The sequence below is a fragment of the Dermacentor albipictus genome, chromosome 4 (assembly GCF_038994185.2).
Source record: "Dermacentor albipictus isolate Rhodes 1998 colony chromosome 4, USDA_Dalb.pri_finalv2, whole genome shotgun sequence".
NCBI lineage: Eukaryota > Metazoa > Arthropoda > Arachnida > Ixodida > Ixodidae > Dermacentor > Dermacentor albipictus.
Window position 1 is genome coordinate 53095569 of NC_091824.1, and position 17252 is coordinate 53112820.

The following is a 17252-nucleotide window of genomic DNA, read 5'->3' on the forward strand; positions in this document are numbered from 1 at the left end:
CTAATTGGAAGAGTTTCCACGAAAAGTTGCCGTCCTTCTAATAGAGAACGTGAAGTGGCGCTCAATGATCAGGCCAAAGCGGGTTAAACTGTGGCGTTTGCAAAATTGTGTGGTCTTTTTGACGATACTATGGTAAGAAATAACATGTCATCATTGTTGTAGTTGTCCAGTTGACGTTGGCGCGGTGCAGTAGCATTGTAACGAGCCTTATAGTAACAGGCCCTGTGCGTTTCGCGACCTTTCGCACCGACTGCCGTCGACTATAATTACATGACTGAACGTCGATGCGTTTTGTTGCCGCGAGATGACGACAAGGAAGATTATTTGTTAATTTTTATGCAGAATTCCAAACGTCTCCTCCTAGCTTCCTCATCGGAATGACGATCAACCCGAAATGTGAATTCTTCGGTGAAAAGAGGTTATTGCTTATGCACCATGCGACTTTCATTTCAGTTTAGAAAAAAAGATCTGTACAGTATACGCTTAATACACTTGGAAACTGTCCCCTTAGAGTAAACATAATTCTTTGTACGCTGGTTCCAGTCGACGTCAACCCGAGTAGCCGTGAAATCACAGCATGGTGGAACACAACCATCTCAAGCGCATGATGTCGATGACATTTCCCAGCATGAGACCTAGCTCCTCGAACGAAAGCTCGGCGTTCAAGCAATGTCTCGATGGAGCGGCCGCAACGGCGTCGATGGGAGATGAGGATGAGGGCGGCGGCAGCAGATGGGGCGGGCGTCCTGCTACCGCCCGAAAACAAAGCCGCACCGCTGTTGTCCACTTATCCGCCCTCTCGCGAGTACGCCGTATCGGGCTCGTAATTGCTGCTGCTGGTCGGACGACACGCTGGAAAGGGCGAAATGCGTCACCGTAGATGCGCTTGGCACGCAGCGGTCGCCGCCGGCGCTTCCGCTGCTCGCTCTCATCCCGAGGCAACTGAAACGGTGAACGCAGGCGCAGCCTCGCAAGCTTGGCCATGGCGGACAGTGTATTCCAGCCTATTTAGGATTCCTAGTATGATTCAACAATTGTATAAGGGCGCCACTGTGGTAATACTCGTCATTGTCGGTGCGGGGATAACATTTGGCGGCCTGTGCGTCTATGGGTATTTCTGCTCCTGTGTACACGCCCGAGGGCACAATCAGCTCTACCAAGACGTTTCTTAGTTGCTGAAGCACCTATAGCTTGAAATGTATTTTCAAGTGGTAATCCATGTCCCATAAGGAGGGCGTTAACAAATCATGCCATGACCATTCGACTCACGAGGTGCAACGATATGGTGTTGAAGTGTTGCCTTGTGCGCGTTCACTACAGTGCTTTAGTTTCTTACCATATATTGTCTTCACTGCTTTCTTTATCCTCTTTGCTGGACAGTAGACGAAAAAAAGAACTGTTTCGTATTTTATATTGGAGAAAACATCAAGAATGCGGCGGGAAGATCCACGTTTCACTGCGTGGCTTAGACTTGCCAGCGTTGTAACGTCTAGGTTTTCTATTCACGATTTTAAAGAAAGAACAAACACACACTAAACAAAACAAAATAGTACGTACGCGTATAACCGAGCGTAGAACATCTCTCTAATGGCGCCTTGCGTGTCAATTAAAGTCGCTGTGATGTACGACGGGTCGTTAAGTGACGTGCTAAACAGAACAGGTGTTTGTACAGTCATATAGTACGCTGCTCTTTATGGCATCCACGTAAGCGTCCCGCAATTACACACCATGTTGAGCAAGCTACCAGTGCTGTTACTGCCTCACACTCTGATTGTAAGCGGCCGTAAAAAACGTGGCAGCGTACTTTTGTCAAGTCAAGAAGAGTTTCGGTGCCTGTAACTTCGTGCTGTGATGTCTCTAAAGAACGTGACTGTGCACTAAATCTCTTGAGCGCTAATGGACGGTTCTTTTTCTTTCTTAAAGAATTCTTGATTTCACTCCTACATTCTGACTTCGCATCAAAATTGAGCTAAGTAAACATTGTTACGCTATAACTAAAGGTAGAGTACACTGTGTAACGAAAAGAAATACTTGTTCTCTTGAATATTGTTTACTTCAGAGGGAATAAAGTAGGAAATTATTCAGATTATTTGCATCTCCTTATTACAGCAGTAAAGTTAAAGGTAAGAAAAAGGGAAAAGAATTAAATTTTGCGGTTTTACGTGCCAGAAACACGATCTAATTATGAGGCAAGCCGTAGCGGGGGACTCCGGAAATTTGGACCGCCTGGGGTTATTTAAGGTGCACCTAAATCTAAGTACACGGCTGTTTTCGCATTTCGCCCCCATGGAAATGCGGCCGCCGTAGTCGCAATTTGATCCCGCGCCCTCTTGCTTAGCAGCCCAACACCAAAGCCACTAAACAACCACGGCTGGTAATAAATGGAAAAAAAAAACGTGACCGCATCTTTTAGGCTGAGATTCTCACTGTTGTAGTAATGATCTTCGATAAGTCACGGTCGCCAGTTGTATCCTCAAACACCTTTCGACAAGAGCCTCCACGCGCGCTCTTTGTCGTTTTTGTTGATTAAGTAAGGCGAACTGGTGAAAATGTGAAATCGAAAGGCCGCTTATTGTATAAAACACTACATAAACCCTAAGACTAAAGAAAGCGAATAAAAACAACGCAAATAAAATTACAACAGTGTGTACAGTCTTAAACGTTTTTATTACGAACCCCAGTAATAATAACGATAAAGCCACGTAGTTCCAATGGTTTGCACAATCCCCATTCCTCTTTCGTAGAACTTTTTCGATGACTTAAAACACCGTACAAAGTAGCAAAACAAGGTGTGTGTCCAACGTTGTTGTTCATCATAAGACATTTACAAATAGAATTTTTTCTCAAGGTATTCTTCGGACACTGCGTAGAAAACGGTGTCGTTAAGGGTATTATGCCTGGCGCGAAGAATTCCGTGGAGCCGTCTTTGCTGCTCATGCCTGCTGACCACGTCTAGGTGTCGTCAGCAAGAATTTTAAAATATTTGAGGACAGCGGGCGTTTGAAACCCGGGAGAAAAGGGGGCTCAGGTCCCGTGGCTGGCTCGCTCCGGTAAACTACCGCACACACAAACACACGTACCCCCTCTCTCTTCCCATACATTCAGACTGACAGAGGAGTGGAGCAGGAAGTCGGGGCGACGACTGCGGTTTCCTGTCGTGTGCCGTGGATTAACTGTGGCTTCTTCGAAACCACACACAGGAGGCACGGAGAAGGAAAGAACGCATACGCACAAGCGTGAAAAGGATTAAGCTGCTCGTGAAAGGACCCAGTTGGAGGGGATGTCATCTGCCACGTGGGCAAAGCTTGTCTAGTCGAGCGAGGAAGAACGGGAGGATATGAAAAGCGCCGAGGGGCCACGGCGCCGTGCCTTTGGCAGCTGCGCTCCTAATGGCTTCGACGGCGCCGCGAAGGGACAGCTTCAGTTTAAGGTCACGAAAGTGAAAGTTGGCACAGCCGCTGCGGACGAGCACAACGTCCCCAGCAGATTCGCGTCTACCTGGTGGCTTTGCACTCGATTTATCGCCCCGGATGTTGCGTTTGCTTAGAGGAATTCAAGTGAAATTCAATACCTATGTTAAAGACAGTTTATTGGGGACTGTGTTAACTAACCAGTAAATTTTCAGAAACTCAAAGAAAACTGTACGGGGTTCCATTACAGCATACTGTCGATAGCTGGTTGGGGCAAGGGTGCATAGGTGTGATTCTGCACCGCGGAGCAGGAAGAATCTACATAGCTGTTTTTTCTCTTTCTCAGTTGATTTAAAACTCATGCGTTAGCAGCAAGAACTGCGTGGTGTCCGATGTGAGAGCAGTGCCGAATTTTCGTTATCGTACAACATGCCTCCAGTAATCCCTAAATGTCTCTGAAGCGTAAGCTTATGTATGGTAAATGTGATGCAGGCACTATGCTAGTGTGACTGTACAGCGTCGATGTTTACTTATGCTCGTAGAAGAACACTCTGTGTGCGAGCCAATTCAGTTATTTAGTATAATGGCGCTGGTCATGACACGGTGCACCATGCAGGCGTCATCAAGTTCTATATGCATCTGCTACGGAGACGCATGGCGGAACGGCACTTTACTTTCGTAACTCTAAATCACGAGTGGTGCTTTCCACTTGCATAACGAAAGAGACATGTACTAATGAACCACATATCAATAAGCAATCCGACACACTTAACCGATATGTCGCATTCAAAGAACCTAGATCTATATTTGGACAGAATCCTTTTCAATTCTATTCATTTATGACCATCTATCGCACCCAGCAAACGATTCCGGGGAAAACAACCTGGCAGCGTCACTTGAACGATCAAATGAACTGAGAAAGAAAAACACAAGAACGAAAAGAAGGCTAAAAAATATGGTCCTTGTATTATTTTTCTCATAAACCTTCGTTACATTCTACGAGGCATGGTTTAATTCCAGTGCGAGGCCGCCTCGTCTTAAGGTATTGTTTTAACCTACACCGCAAGTTCACCGTCGCAAGTGAATGAAAACAAACCATTTCTCTGTGATTCACGCAACATTTAATCAACCACTCTGAACAACGATGGGCAAAGTTCCCTCTGACATGTCTGACTCTCAAGCCGCAACTTGTGAGATACAACGAACAAGAATGCCAGCGCTCAGCGAAATGTTCAACAAGCCGACCGGCACGGAGTCGTGAGGGTCGGAAGACGAGAGTTTGCCAAATGTGTTCGCCCTTCGTCTGCCTTCAAGGCCCATTTGATTCGCCTGCGGTCATTGTCTGCGTCTCGGTAAGGAGCATAGGGCCAAGAACGAGGCTACTGACGCACTGCCCAAGCAAGTCGTCACTCGCCATTCATCCATCGAGCTCGCCCATTTACATAGTGCTTCTCCGCTGGCCGGCGGTATACAGTGAGACGACTAGAGGGGCCCACACCGAGCTCCTCAACTCATTTGCTCAACGCCCCTAAGGAAACGCTCGTGCGAGTGCCCTCAACAAAGGCTTCCGCGTGTAGCTTGCCTAATTGGAAGTGTCTACACGTCTTTTGAGCATCTTGCGCACGTACCGACGCCTTTCTTCGTCTCAAAAGGATGGCGAAAACGCTACGCATCTTCGGCGTTCGTTCGTGGTGCTAGCAGGGTAAACGCCGACACTGTTTACAATTCAGCAGCTGAGGTGTTGTCTTTGTCTTCAGGCGAGTTTGCTCACTAGTTCTTCGTGGAGAATGAGGAGGTGGTGGATTGTGCGCTGGGTGGAGGATGGCTGCTTTATTCGGAAGGCAAACCCACAATGGCCATAAATGACTTAGAATAGCCCTCCGGTACTGCTTTGCGGAAAGGTTGGGCGATAGTTGTGTGGTGTCACTCTGACTTGCGCGTACACGGTTCTGCGCAACCATGCTACCGCAGTACATGCACGTGCTTTGCAAGGAGCTGCGGATATATAAGCAAGCCAGGAATAAACACGGGGTCTTTTGCCTTGCATCTGTCAACTGGCGTGTCTCAGTCTGCACTTAGGTCGCGGCGTGCGCTAGACACGACAAGTTGTCTGTTTCCGTAGAGATAAGTGAGTATCGCGCTGGTCGGGCGGGCCGGACCCATCTATCACCGCCACAGAGACAGCAGCGTTACAGTTTCTCCCAGTTTTCGTAATGCGGGTCGAAAGTACGCATCACACTGCTGAAAATTGGGAGCAGGGCATGCAGTTTCGATAAACCTGGAAAGATAATTATTCATTGTAAATCTTATTTTTGTACTTTAAGATGGCGGTGATTGCGGTTTTAGTACTAGCCTTATTCGACAGCTGTAAGAGCTTTGAAAGGCACCTCGTACATTTCCACACATAATGGAACACGTCCACGGGGCGGTTTTCGGGGGCAATCCATAATGAACCGTGACGACAAAATATGCGGAAGTATGAGGAAATTTGTAGTCGAAATAGTGGTTCCGGCTTAAACAAAACTGGGTGGCTTTCACTGCTAATTAATACAGGTAATGGGGTGAGTAGTTTTCTCGCCGGAAGAACCCAGGTCCGAGAATAATTCGGCGATGTTGAACAGATTACCCTTAAAAAAATAACCGTCGCCTGTTTGGAAAAGCAAGTGAACATAATGATGGAAAATGGAAAAGGTGTACCCTGAATATACAAGTACTTGACTGACACGCGGACGCTAGTTTTCACTTCGTGGTCTGAGCCAGTCGTCTACTGGAGCTTATGCTAAAAGTAGCAGCTGAACTGCCACGCCTCTTTCCAGAATTGGACACTGAACGAATTGCGGAGGCAGAGAAAGTGTTCTCCCTTCTGTTCATTTAACAAAAAGATCGGAAGGTGGCAGTACCAGCTCTCACATTTCTGAAAGCGACTGCCGGCCTACAGACATCGCAGCCTTAGCTGTACATTACTGGTAGTGTAACTAGGGCGTAAACATATGGCTTCAAATGAAGTAATTATTACAAGCGAGACAGCTGCGCACACCGGACCAGTGTCACCACGTCCCGTCACTGCGCAGTCAAAGTTTGGGGCACCATGACCTCTGAACCTCCTAGGAGCACATAATGAAACACAAAGTCAACACAACACTTCACCCGCGAAGAAACCTTCGCTGATTTTGACAGGTTGAGCTGGCGTACCTAAAGAGAAGATAAATGAGAAGGTGCAAAGAACAGGCGCGCCATAACAGCAGAGCACGTCGCAGAGCACGTCGAATCGGGCACGTCGCACAGCTAAACAGTTCGATCAAACCCCTGGAGCGGCTTGTGATAGTGCCGTCAGGCCACATCCGCAGAGCTCCAAAACTCGCGTGCTTCCCAAGCAGCCGGATATTGCGTGTGCTCGTTTTATTCTAACACTGGCATGGTGGGTCGCTCCTTCAGTTTCATGCACTGGATTTTCTCAAGGAGAAGAAAGTGGTGCTTTTCCTCATAGGATGATGCCGGCGTGGGTTTTGCAAGGAAAGGAGCCATGGAGGGGTACGTTCGCAGAAAGTGACACGCTTGCATAGGTGGTAGATCGATGGAAACACACAAACAACCACCAAAAAGAAACAAACAAACAACAGCGTGATTTCTCTATTGAGCATCGTGAGTCGCTTAAATGGAAGCACTCAGTCCGCGCACGAACCTTCGACCTTTTGCGCCTCGAGTTTCAGTGAGCTCACTCGGGATATTGTCGGTATGACACCTTCGTCCACTAACCTCCTGTGGCCAATTTACTCTGCAGTACTTGCCTGCATAGCACTATGTAGACACGTTTCTTCTACAGGTGGTCCATGCCCTGAGCATGCGCATTGAGAGCACCAAAAGGTCTATCTCAGGCCCTGGCTAACGACGCCATTTGATAATGTTATCTTTACATATGAGTTCGGCGTAAAGCCGATACAAATGCCGCATAGGGTGCTGTTACGTTTCCCAGTTGTTTTCCTCTATTTCGAGCACAAATTAGAATTGACGTAGTAGTTCTGCGGAAACCCGCAAGGTGGAGAGAAGTAATGAATAAAGGGAAAATCAGGTGGAATCGGGTGGATGTCTGATTTTCCCTTTATTCACAAATTAGAATTAACGGCGAAGAAGTCTCACGTGGCTACGCCTTCTATTAGTTCGGCCGCGTTTTCTCAGGATATCTTTTGTCGCACCACATTTTCAGTAGTTTACGCGCTCGAAAGGAAGCTCGAAAAGTAGCTCGCCTTGTATTCAGGATTCCTGGAGATATAGTGCACGTTTTCTTTTTTATCATGAAGCGGGGTTCCTGCAACTGCTTCGTGATTAGCCACATTGTACTTGCCAATTGAAGCAGGTTGTGTGACTGTGCGAGCGCTGGTTCACCTCCACTCATTCAAGGGACCTTTGGAACACCTTAGTGAGAGTTATACGTATAAACTGGTGAGAAAGTATTCGAAGAATCGACAAGACGGGCCTTAGGAGTTACATGCTTGTCAGAGAGAGTTGTTTTTTCATTGTTAAATAGCGCGGATCAGCAAGAGAAGGCCACCGAAGGGCCGGCTATGTCATGTGCACCAAACGCGAGCCCCAGGTTTTAGCAAAGACAGCCAAGAGAACAATCAAAGGAATCACGTAAGTCAAGCATAGTGGACTTGAGTTTAAGCATGATGAAATAGACTGGCCCGGTGTAAGCTAGGACTTAAGGATTGCAAAATGTGGCATCGCGCTCTCAGAAGGTCAGGCCTAACGATACTACTCATTTGCCATAGTTAGTCGCTCCTTCTTTATTCTACGCTGTTAGTGATTCATACTCAGAAAGTCGCAGTTTCGCTTGAAAGTGAATCTTCGATTGCGATAGCAAATTAGTGGAGAGCTATACGAAGGAAGGAGAGTAGCTTTACCGGCTGGGTAAACTTGTGAACACACGCATAGTAATAAATTAACAGGCATGGTGTCACGTGCGCACAAGCAAACATCAACTCATCTCACTCAATGACCGCTGAAACGCGCTGTCAAATCGCTGCTGTGAGGAAGCGAATTGACCTTCGTGCTGCCGCTCGCATCAACAAGAAGTAAGTCGCGAAAACAAAGCGCAGCGCGGACTCTGCACCCGTCGCAGATGGCTTTCAGTATACACAGGCCCGGCGAGGCGCGCGCGGCCTAGCGGGCCGCCGTCTTTACAATTGCTAGTAAGTACAGCAGGGCATTGCATTCCGCGTGCGCCCAACGTTTATGCGCTGGCGCGAGTCATGGGGGGTGCGAGAGAGAAAATATGGGGACTTCTGCTGCTTGAATATCTGAATTTGCCTAGATGCTACAGAGGAGAAGTCTTTTTTGCTCGTTTTTTATGCGTTTGTTCCTGTAGGCGTGTCGGCATTGCGGGTTGAGGTCGAGTTTGCTTACGCTCCGACACTGGCTACCGGCGCAGTGAACCAGGTGAATCAGTGGGCACGGACCTGTTTTGGTTATCGCTGTTTGCAAGATACGTCGGACAGACCCTGTCGCTCCTACGGCGCTCGTGCTGAGTCAGACCTCTCGGATTATACCTTTCTCACGCCTTACAGCGCTCTACCTTCAAAATAAAACCACTGAATTTCCTGGGGGCGGGGGGGGGGGGGTTGAGGGGGAGAAGTAAGGGCCGTAGCAGGGGTCGGTCCGGCTCTCCTGGCGCACTACCTTCGCTCCCGTCAGGTTAAAGACATGTCGGACGTGCCTGCTTTGCTTCCGTTTTGCTAGCTCCATGGCTTCCACCGACCGATTTACCCACATGTTTGTACACGAATATGCTTATTTCACTCAAAGGGGCCCATTCAAACATGTTCCTGAAAAGTCACGGACAGCAGCATAGGAAAAGTCTGGCACAAGCGAAGATACTGCTGCAGGAGAGCAGGCCCGACCTCTACTAGGGCCCCTACTGCACCTCCGGGAAAATCAGGAATGTTCCTTTGAAGACAGATCGTCGTAAGGCGCAAGAATGGTATAATCCGACATGGCTGACTCAGCACAAGCGCCGCAGGCACGAGAGAGTCTGTCCGACGTACCTTCAGCTTTTGGGATTCGCGTACGTCCCACGTACCTTTAGACACAGCCATCACGAAATGGGGCGTCAGTGCCCACTGCTTCACCTGTGCCGGCAGCTAGCGTCGGAGGGTAAGCAAACTCGAGCGCACTCCGCAATGCCGGCGCGCCTATGAACCAATACATGCAACACGAGTAAAGAAACTTCTCCTCCGTAGTAATTAGGGAAATTCAGATATTTAAGGAGCAAAAGACCCCAGAGTTTCCCTCTCGCACCCGCTCTTTCTCACGCCTGCGCACAAATGTCAGGCGTCTCCGAAAATGGATCGCCTCGCTGTGCTTACTAGCAAATCTTGGGTCGTGCCCGGCCCGCCCTCAAAAGAACGCGCGGCCCTCCCTGCCTCTCACGTTCCCCCCGTACCCTTGCACGCGACGGAAGGCGGCGCGCTAGCTCTCCGCTTTACTTTGTTGCGTGCGCGATATTGAGCTGCGATCGCCTGCCGTGTCAGCCTTGCAAGCTTTCATTCGCACATACATCATATGGCGCGCGCCGACGACTTTATCGCCCTTGCACTTAATGCGGATACTCAGGGCGACGCCGACATCGACGGCGACAGTGATGGTGGTGCCGACGGCAAGCATTGCTCCTGAAGTGCCCATATAACGGCTATCGCAATAAAATTGTTTCCACCTGTAGACTTAAGGCTATAAAATGTAATTATAGAAGGTAGCTAGCTTGAACTACCTCTGCAGTGTGAGAAGCCCTAGTTAATACTTAAAAAAATGTATTATTTTTTGCCATCTAAATGTTGAACGCGAGAGTTTGACAATGATAGCTATAAAGTTTACTTCACGCAGGTTTATCCGTCGTCTATAATGCTTAGTTGCTATCGACAATTCAACCTCACCTTTGCCTCGAGACAACCCAAGCACAGTTAGGGACCCGTAGGTATGATAAAAGAGAAAAGAGAGCCAGAAGGCAGGGATCTTAAGCAAAGAATCGTCTGTTTGGCTACGGTTAGGGTAGCCAAGCAATCAAACAGAGAAAAAGATAGACGGTAAATGTGTGCACATGGAAAACAGCACCAAGCAGCCAAAGCCGCTCGAACAAACCATTCATTTAAAGGCGCCCATAACTATATTCACTGATTTCTGGGGCGATGTTCCAGTAGCGTCTGCGCAGACAGTGGACAATCGTCTTGTTGCCGCGGTGCATTAGACATTGAGTGCATTTTCTATCCAATTGAGGACAGTGACCCAATAGGTGGCTCATGCTCTCAAATCTGAGTCCTCTAAGACCCCCCTACTCATCGCTATCTCGTCGTTCTTGTCTTCATGCAGCGTCCAGCCACGAACAACTAGGAGGTGAAGGTGACCGCGCGCCACGCATCACAGAGCAGCCGGTGGACGTGGTGGTCCGCAAGCACGAGCCGGTGACTCTGCGGTGCGGCACCGATGGCGAACCTCCTCCGCGAATCGCGTGGTTCCACGACGGGAGGCCCGTGCGCGACTCTGCCACGCGCATGGTTCTGCCCGAGGGACAGCTGTTCTTCCTGCAAGTGCAGCACAGCCGCCGGGAACAGGACACCGGACTCTACTGGTGCACGGCCACCAATGCCTTGGGTACAACCCGCTCCCGAAACGCTAGCGTCGAACTCGCCGGTGAGCATACCTGCGCGGTTCATTTCTTACCAGCGACGCAGTTCACTTACACGCCAAAGCAAAAGTAGGGTAGTAAATATCTGTTCGGCGTGGATCTTTAGTTGGGCAATGACCGCAATTCTTCTGCTGAGATGTGACAAGCTAGTGACAGGGTTCGCTATATCGTGTTTTAGTTTACTGAACCCCGTTCGTTTCTATATTTACACTGCTACGTTGACATTTCCTTGCACATAAGTGACGCGTCTTGGAAGGTTGCTATCGAAGCAGGATTTCGCTGAGCAAATACGTAAATCTTTGCGAGATATTCCTAGGTGTGGTGATTAGGACTGTTCGGCACTTTCGCTGGTGCGCAGTGAGGCGGAAGAAAGACAGAGAGTCATTTATACGCGTTTATAAAACTCACAGCAACCTTTAAGATATGAATATATACAGAGAGTCGCAGCCAGAATATATACAGAAACTGCAGTCGGTATGTCCACGGGCTGAGACAGTCCCGGGTTGCGCGGCTCACAGTTCGCTGGTCACGGCACCGTGCGGTCTCCCGTGCTGGAGCTTGCCGCGACGACCACACGCTCGGGCCCCGTTCAGCACGGTTCCCGGACTCGGCACACTCGGACGCAGCAGCGGCAACAGCCAGGGGACGCCGTGCTCCACACGTCCTCGATGTCCGGCTCGGACGCCGCTCGCGACCGGCGTGCTACAGTCGCACGTCCAGCACGGCCTCGGTGCCCAGCTCGTGCGGCGGTCACACGCGAGGACCTCGTCTAGCACAGCAACATCTGTGCTAGACTGAAACGCTGCTCGGCACGCTCAGGTGCGGCAGCTCAGGGACCGGCGGCCCTCGGGTCAGCCAGCGTCTCGAGCACTGGCAGGAGGGGCCCTGGGACGTTCACGCTCGGCTCCGCGGTCCTCCGCGCCTTGCCACGGACGTCTCGCCTGGCAGGAGCCCTCGCCTCGTTCCGCCCAGGAGCTCGGAGCTGCTGCCCGCCTCGATCGAACACTGCGAGCGCGCCCTCGTGCTCCCGTGCTCGTGCACCCGTTGTCTTTCTCTTCGTTCACGGCGCTTGGTGGCCGCTTCGATCTTCTAGGGGCGACGCGCGGCACTTACGTATGACATTTCACCCCCCACTTTAAGAAGTTGTTTCATGAAAACAACTTTCCAAAGCACGTACATGGACAAAGTTCACAGTCTGTAAGGCGTAATGTGTTCAGATGCAAAAGTCTTTCCACACGCGCAGTAGTAGTTCCTGAAGTGTTCACAAACGCAATAAATGCAGTAGCACACTTCACGCTGTAATTCACATTCGACTCACGTAGTCAGAGCCTACATTTTCGCTACCCTGTACATTTTCGCTACTCTTCGCGCCACACTGTTCGGGGCGGACATCGGCGGTTCCATCTAGGACGAACACTAGCAAAGCTGAACTTGTAGTTTGTCCCATCACGAGCAATAACTTGTTTTATGGCACTTATGGCACTTTCATGGTCCTTGAATCTCAGCAGCACTTTGCCTTCAAGACGGTCAATGAGCAAGGCATCAGGAAATAGGGATCCAAGGGTATCCATGCCTTTGTCATCAGGAACCCCTCGCACATACAGCAGGCGGTCTGGCTTGTATGTCGATCTGCTCCGGGGTCTGTTGGGCTCCACCTGCACTGGCTTCCCCTTGAGCTGCTTGCTGCGCAGGAGCTCCAGCTGTGCAGTAGCCACTTCTGGGCTCTCAAAATCCAGGAATGCGCTGTGCCTGTTTACAAAGCGGACACTGCGGATGGCATCTGACAGGGCACGAACTTCATGCTTGGTCACCAGGCTTGACATGTTCCCAATGGACAATGAACACTTGCACGTGTCATCAGCCGAGACATGATGTGACTCGGGGATGCCTTCATCAACATCAATGCGTGACCTTGTGTCTGAATGGTCTCGAGGGACGCGTCGCTGGTAAGAACGGAGCCCACCCCGACATGGAGTTCCTCCTTTCCGGTCAATGCCCTCGGGCTCACTTTTGCTGTGTCTCTCCGTTTCCTTTCTGGGCTTGCGCCGCCTGGAACGGCCGCCGAGACTGTCTTCACTCACACGCACGTTGGCCCGGATGGACGCTCGTCTCCTGCCCTCCTGGCCTTCTCCAGCTCTTTCCGTAGCACCTTCATCCTTTGCTTCCGTAGACGGTTCCATCTCCTGCTTGGTTGCCTCAGTCGACACAGTTGCAGGGTTTGACGCAGCCCTCACGGTAGCTCTATCCGGGCACACGCCTTGGTGTCGAACAGGCTCCTCTGCTGTCGCCGAGTCCTTGTGCCGATTTGACACGTCAGACAGGTCATGTGATGGATTGAAATCAGTAGGGTAGAGCACCCCGTCGATGTTCCCAAGAACAACATCATAGAGTGGCCTTTCCATGCAGAGTGCCAGTGTCCTTCCTCGGAAGAAGGGGCAGTCTACATAGACCTTTGCCTCTGGAAGCCGCTTAAACGAACCATCCAGAAGGTAAATGGTACGCGTGATACCAGTGAAATTCTTTTCCGGCACCATCGAACGCCTGACAACCACAGTACTGCAGCCGGAATCTCTCAGCACCGACAGAGGGTGTCCATTGAGATATCCGCTTGCCGTCGGCATCTCTTGCGTCTGAAGACCAAGACAGATGTCTTCTCCATATGTTTTTACAGGGGGCCTTGTTTTCTCCTCAGATTTAGTGGTAGGAGCCGGACTTGCCTCGTACCGGCCGGCAGGTATCCGGTCGCAGCCAGCAATGGCACTAGATGCCTCCATGTTGCTGCCATTTATGTTCGGGCACTCGTCAGCTTTATGTCCATGTTTCGTGCATTTCCAGCAAGCCAAGGACTTCGGTCCTTTTGACCGCGTCCAACAATCTGCAGCACGGTGTCCTTGCTTGCCACATAGAAAGCACTCAACTTTTTCTCTCCTGGCCTCTGTTTCGGAATTCTTGCTTTGCAGGGCTGTTTTACTAATCCCTCTCTCTTCTTTTCCTCTGGCGCGGTTTGTCAGGTTTTGCGCCTCCAAATAATGGTCAGCCGCTTCGGCTAGCTTGTCGAGGCCGCGGCATCCTCGCTCTTTCAGGAAGATGGCGAGCCTCTCATCGCAACGTAGCAAAAACTGCTCAGAAACAATCTTATCTCTTAATGCGTCATATGTTTTCTCTGTTTTTGCCATCTGCTGCCAATGATCGAAGTACCCAAGCAGTCGACCAGCAAACTGCCGCCCTGTCTCAGAATTCTCAGGCTTCGTTTCGCGAAACTTTTGACGGTACCCTTCTTCCGTATACCGGAACCTTTGCAATAAAGTTTGCTTTAGCTTTTGATAATCTGCAACATCCTCCGCAGCCATGCGTCCGATCACGCTCAAGGCTTCGCCTGATAAACACAAGCTTAATGACAGCGCCCACCTGTCGCTTGGCCATCCTTGGCTCGTGGCTACCCGCTCGAAGCGCTGTATGTACGCGTCGAGTTCGTCGCGGCTCTCGTTGTAGGGAGGAATAAGCTTGTGGGGACTTCTAAAGGCTTCACCGCTGTTTTCCGCGCGTTCGCTTCCGGTTTCGACCGTCCCAGACGCGTGCTCTGCAAGACGACATCTAGCCTCTAGCAAAGTTCGTTCCGCCGTCAGTCGAGCGATCTCCTGTTCGTGGGCTACTCGCGCTGCATCCCGGTCCTCAGCACGTTTATCGCGTTCTCTGTTAAGCTGCTCGTCAATCCACTCTCTTAGTTCTTTACCGGACAAGCCAAGCTCCTTGCCTATCGGAATAAATTTCTCCCAGTCCATTTCCGACCACTGCACACAAGCGAAGTGCGGCTCTTAAGGATGGAACTAGAGCTTAGTCCTGTCGCGGACGCCAGAAATTGTGGTGATTAGGACTGTTCGGCACTTTCGCTGGTGCGCAGTGAGGCGGAAGAAAGACAGAGAGTCATTTATACGCGTTTATAAAACTCACAGCAACCTTTAAGATATGAATATATACAGAGAGTCGCAGCCAGAATATATACAGAAACTGCAGTCGGTATGTCCACGGGCTGAGACAGTCCCGGGTTGCGCGGCTCACAGTTCGCTGGTCACGGCACCGTGCGGTCTCCCGTGCTGGAGCTGACCGCGACGACCACACGCTCGGGCCCCGTTCAGCACGGTTCCCGGACTCGGCACACTCGGACGCAGCAGCGGCAACAGCCAGGGGACGCCGTGCTCCACACGTCCTCGATGTCCGGCTCGGACGCCGCTCGCGACCGGCGTGCTACAGTCGCACGTCCAGCACGGCCTCGGTGCCCAGCTCGTGCGGCGGTCACACGCGAGGACCTCGTCTAGCACAGCAACATCTGTGCTAGACTGAAACGCTGCTCGGCACGCTCAGGTGCGGCAGCTCAGGGACCGGCGGCCCTCGGGTCAGCCAGCGTCTCGAGCACTGGCAGCAGGGGCCCTGGGACGTTCACGCTCGGCTCCGCGGTCCTCCGCGCCTTGCCACGGACGTCTCGCCAGGCAGGAGCCCTCGCCTCGTTCCGCCCAGGAGCTCGGAGCTGCTGCCCGCCTCGATCGAACACTGCGAGCGCGCCCTCGTGCTCCCGTGCTCGTGCACCCGTTGTCTTTCTCTTCGTTCACGGCGCTTGGTGGCCGCTTCGATCTTCTAGGGGCGACGCGCGGCACTTACGTATGACACTAGGCTTGTTGTGTTGTTCTTAAGCTGCGAGGAACTAGTTTAGGATCCAAATATAACCTAAATCGACTTGGGGTGGGTTATGCAGACTTCGCTGGTGGTTCCAGCGTTAGATATGGAACGCCTACGTTTATTGTGCAGTGCACTTTGTCGTGAAATATGTACAGTACAGCCCAATGTTAACGGAAACTCATTTCTATGTGGCTCTCACCTTTTCTGTGCTCTGGTGTCAAACGGCTGCGGAAGCTATGGTAGTTCACTGCACTGGTTTGTATAAAGGTGCCAGGTCCACGAACCACAAATCATCATGTGTAAAGTTGCGCGTTCGTGCAGATAACTCAGAGTAGAAAAATTTGTCGGTGTTCTGCCCTCCTGTGTTCCACTTAAAGGCTAAACCCCATCAGCGCGATTTTGTGCGCGACAGCGATGAGCGACGGCTTTCAGCGACGGATCGGGCCGTCGCGTGAACAGATCGCTCGGTCTTGTCGCGTGATCGCTCGGTTCTGCAAATCTAGAATTCGTCGCCCGTCGACCGGAAGTGCTATGAGCGACTAGCCAATAGCGCGAAGCCGGAACTAGATGCACACGGTCGTCCACTTCCAATTTGAACACGGCTCCGGGTGGCCGGCGAGGCCGGCACGCCGCGGAGCGCCGCTCGTGGGCGCAGGGCTAACTAACGCGCCGGCGCACTGGCAGCCACAGGCGTGGCCTCAGCCGCGTCGTCTGCTACAGCGCGCCAGCACACACTAGATCAGCACATGCGTATCAGCATATGTCTTTCAACCTGTGGCATAATTTGCTTGAAGTAATCGTAAATCAATCAATCAATCGTTTATGCACAAAACGTATACAAATACGTGAGTATAGAGAAGGAGGTCTCATAACCCAAGGCTATACGGAGGAGTTACAGAATACAAAACACTTAGTGCAAGAATATAGTGCAGCAGAAATATTTTTAAGTTCTTAGACCACAATAAATATTCATGTATTCCCTGCCTTCTATCTACGTACTTATTAGGACTTGAAGGATTCCACGCCTGCGCTCTTGGAAACACGGTTTTCCTTTGTCTAACTGATTCAGAGTGTGAAGTCGTGGATAGAAATCTCTTAAATTGATTGAAAATGGAATTAAAGTGAGTACGGCATTGTTTAACTGGAGTTCTAGACATCACACGTACGCATACATTTATATCGAAGTCAGTGAAGTGAACGTCCTTTAATGCGACAAGAAAATTGTTTCTGTGATCTCCTTTGATGTTCTCTTTTGTGTTCGCCACTACCTATCCATCTTCCGACGATTAGTTACAGCGCCTAACAGTTACAAAATCTGCAGTGCCGGCAGCGATCCATTATTATTTTTTTCGTACCATCATCCCTATTTACTTTGATATACGGATACTTCACATCACCTTTTTGTTTTTTACACGGCATGACTCAGAAACCATCTTCTTCTTGGGTGGAAATTCACTGTTGTTTTAGTCAGGTTGCGAAAGCAAGCCCAGTAG

The 17252-nt window shown here is 50.5% G+C and overlaps 3 protein-coding genes across 34 annotated transcripts in view; 1 reads left to right on the top strand and 2 right to left on the bottom strand.

Annotated features, from left to right (window-relative positions):
* Positions 1-17252, bottom strand: part of LOC135909148 (uncharacterized) — a 758332-nt gene that overhangs the window by 603149 nt on the left and 137931 nt on the right. The window lies entirely within an intron of this gene.
* LOC135909146 (roundabout homolog 2-like) overlaps positions 1-17252 on the top strand; it is a 103512-nt gene that overhangs the window by 42247 nt on the left and 44013 nt on the right. For all 3 annotated transcript variants that reach the window (XM_065440979.2, XM_070536935.1, XM_070536934.1), the window contains exon 2: positions 10770-11090. In XM_065440979.2, coding sequence (XP_065297051.1) covers positions 10770-11090 — 321 coding nt within the window. The remainder of the gene's footprint in view (positions 1-10769; positions 11091-17252) is intronic.
* Positions 11466-15691, bottom strand: LOC135909147 (uncharacterized). The gene has a single exon (XM_065440980.2). The coding sequence runs from the start codon at positions 14865-14867 to the stop codon at positions 12444-12446; it is 2424 nt and encodes an 807-aa protein (XP_065297052.1). The 5' UTR covers positions 14868-15691; the 3' UTR covers positions 11466-12443.

Bases quoted from the DNA above. Each gene is read 5' to 3' on its own strand.
- LOC135909147 (XM_065440980.2), bottom strand. From the start codon at position 14,867: ATGGACTGGGAGAAATTTATTCCGATAGGCAAGGAGCTTGGCTTGTCC.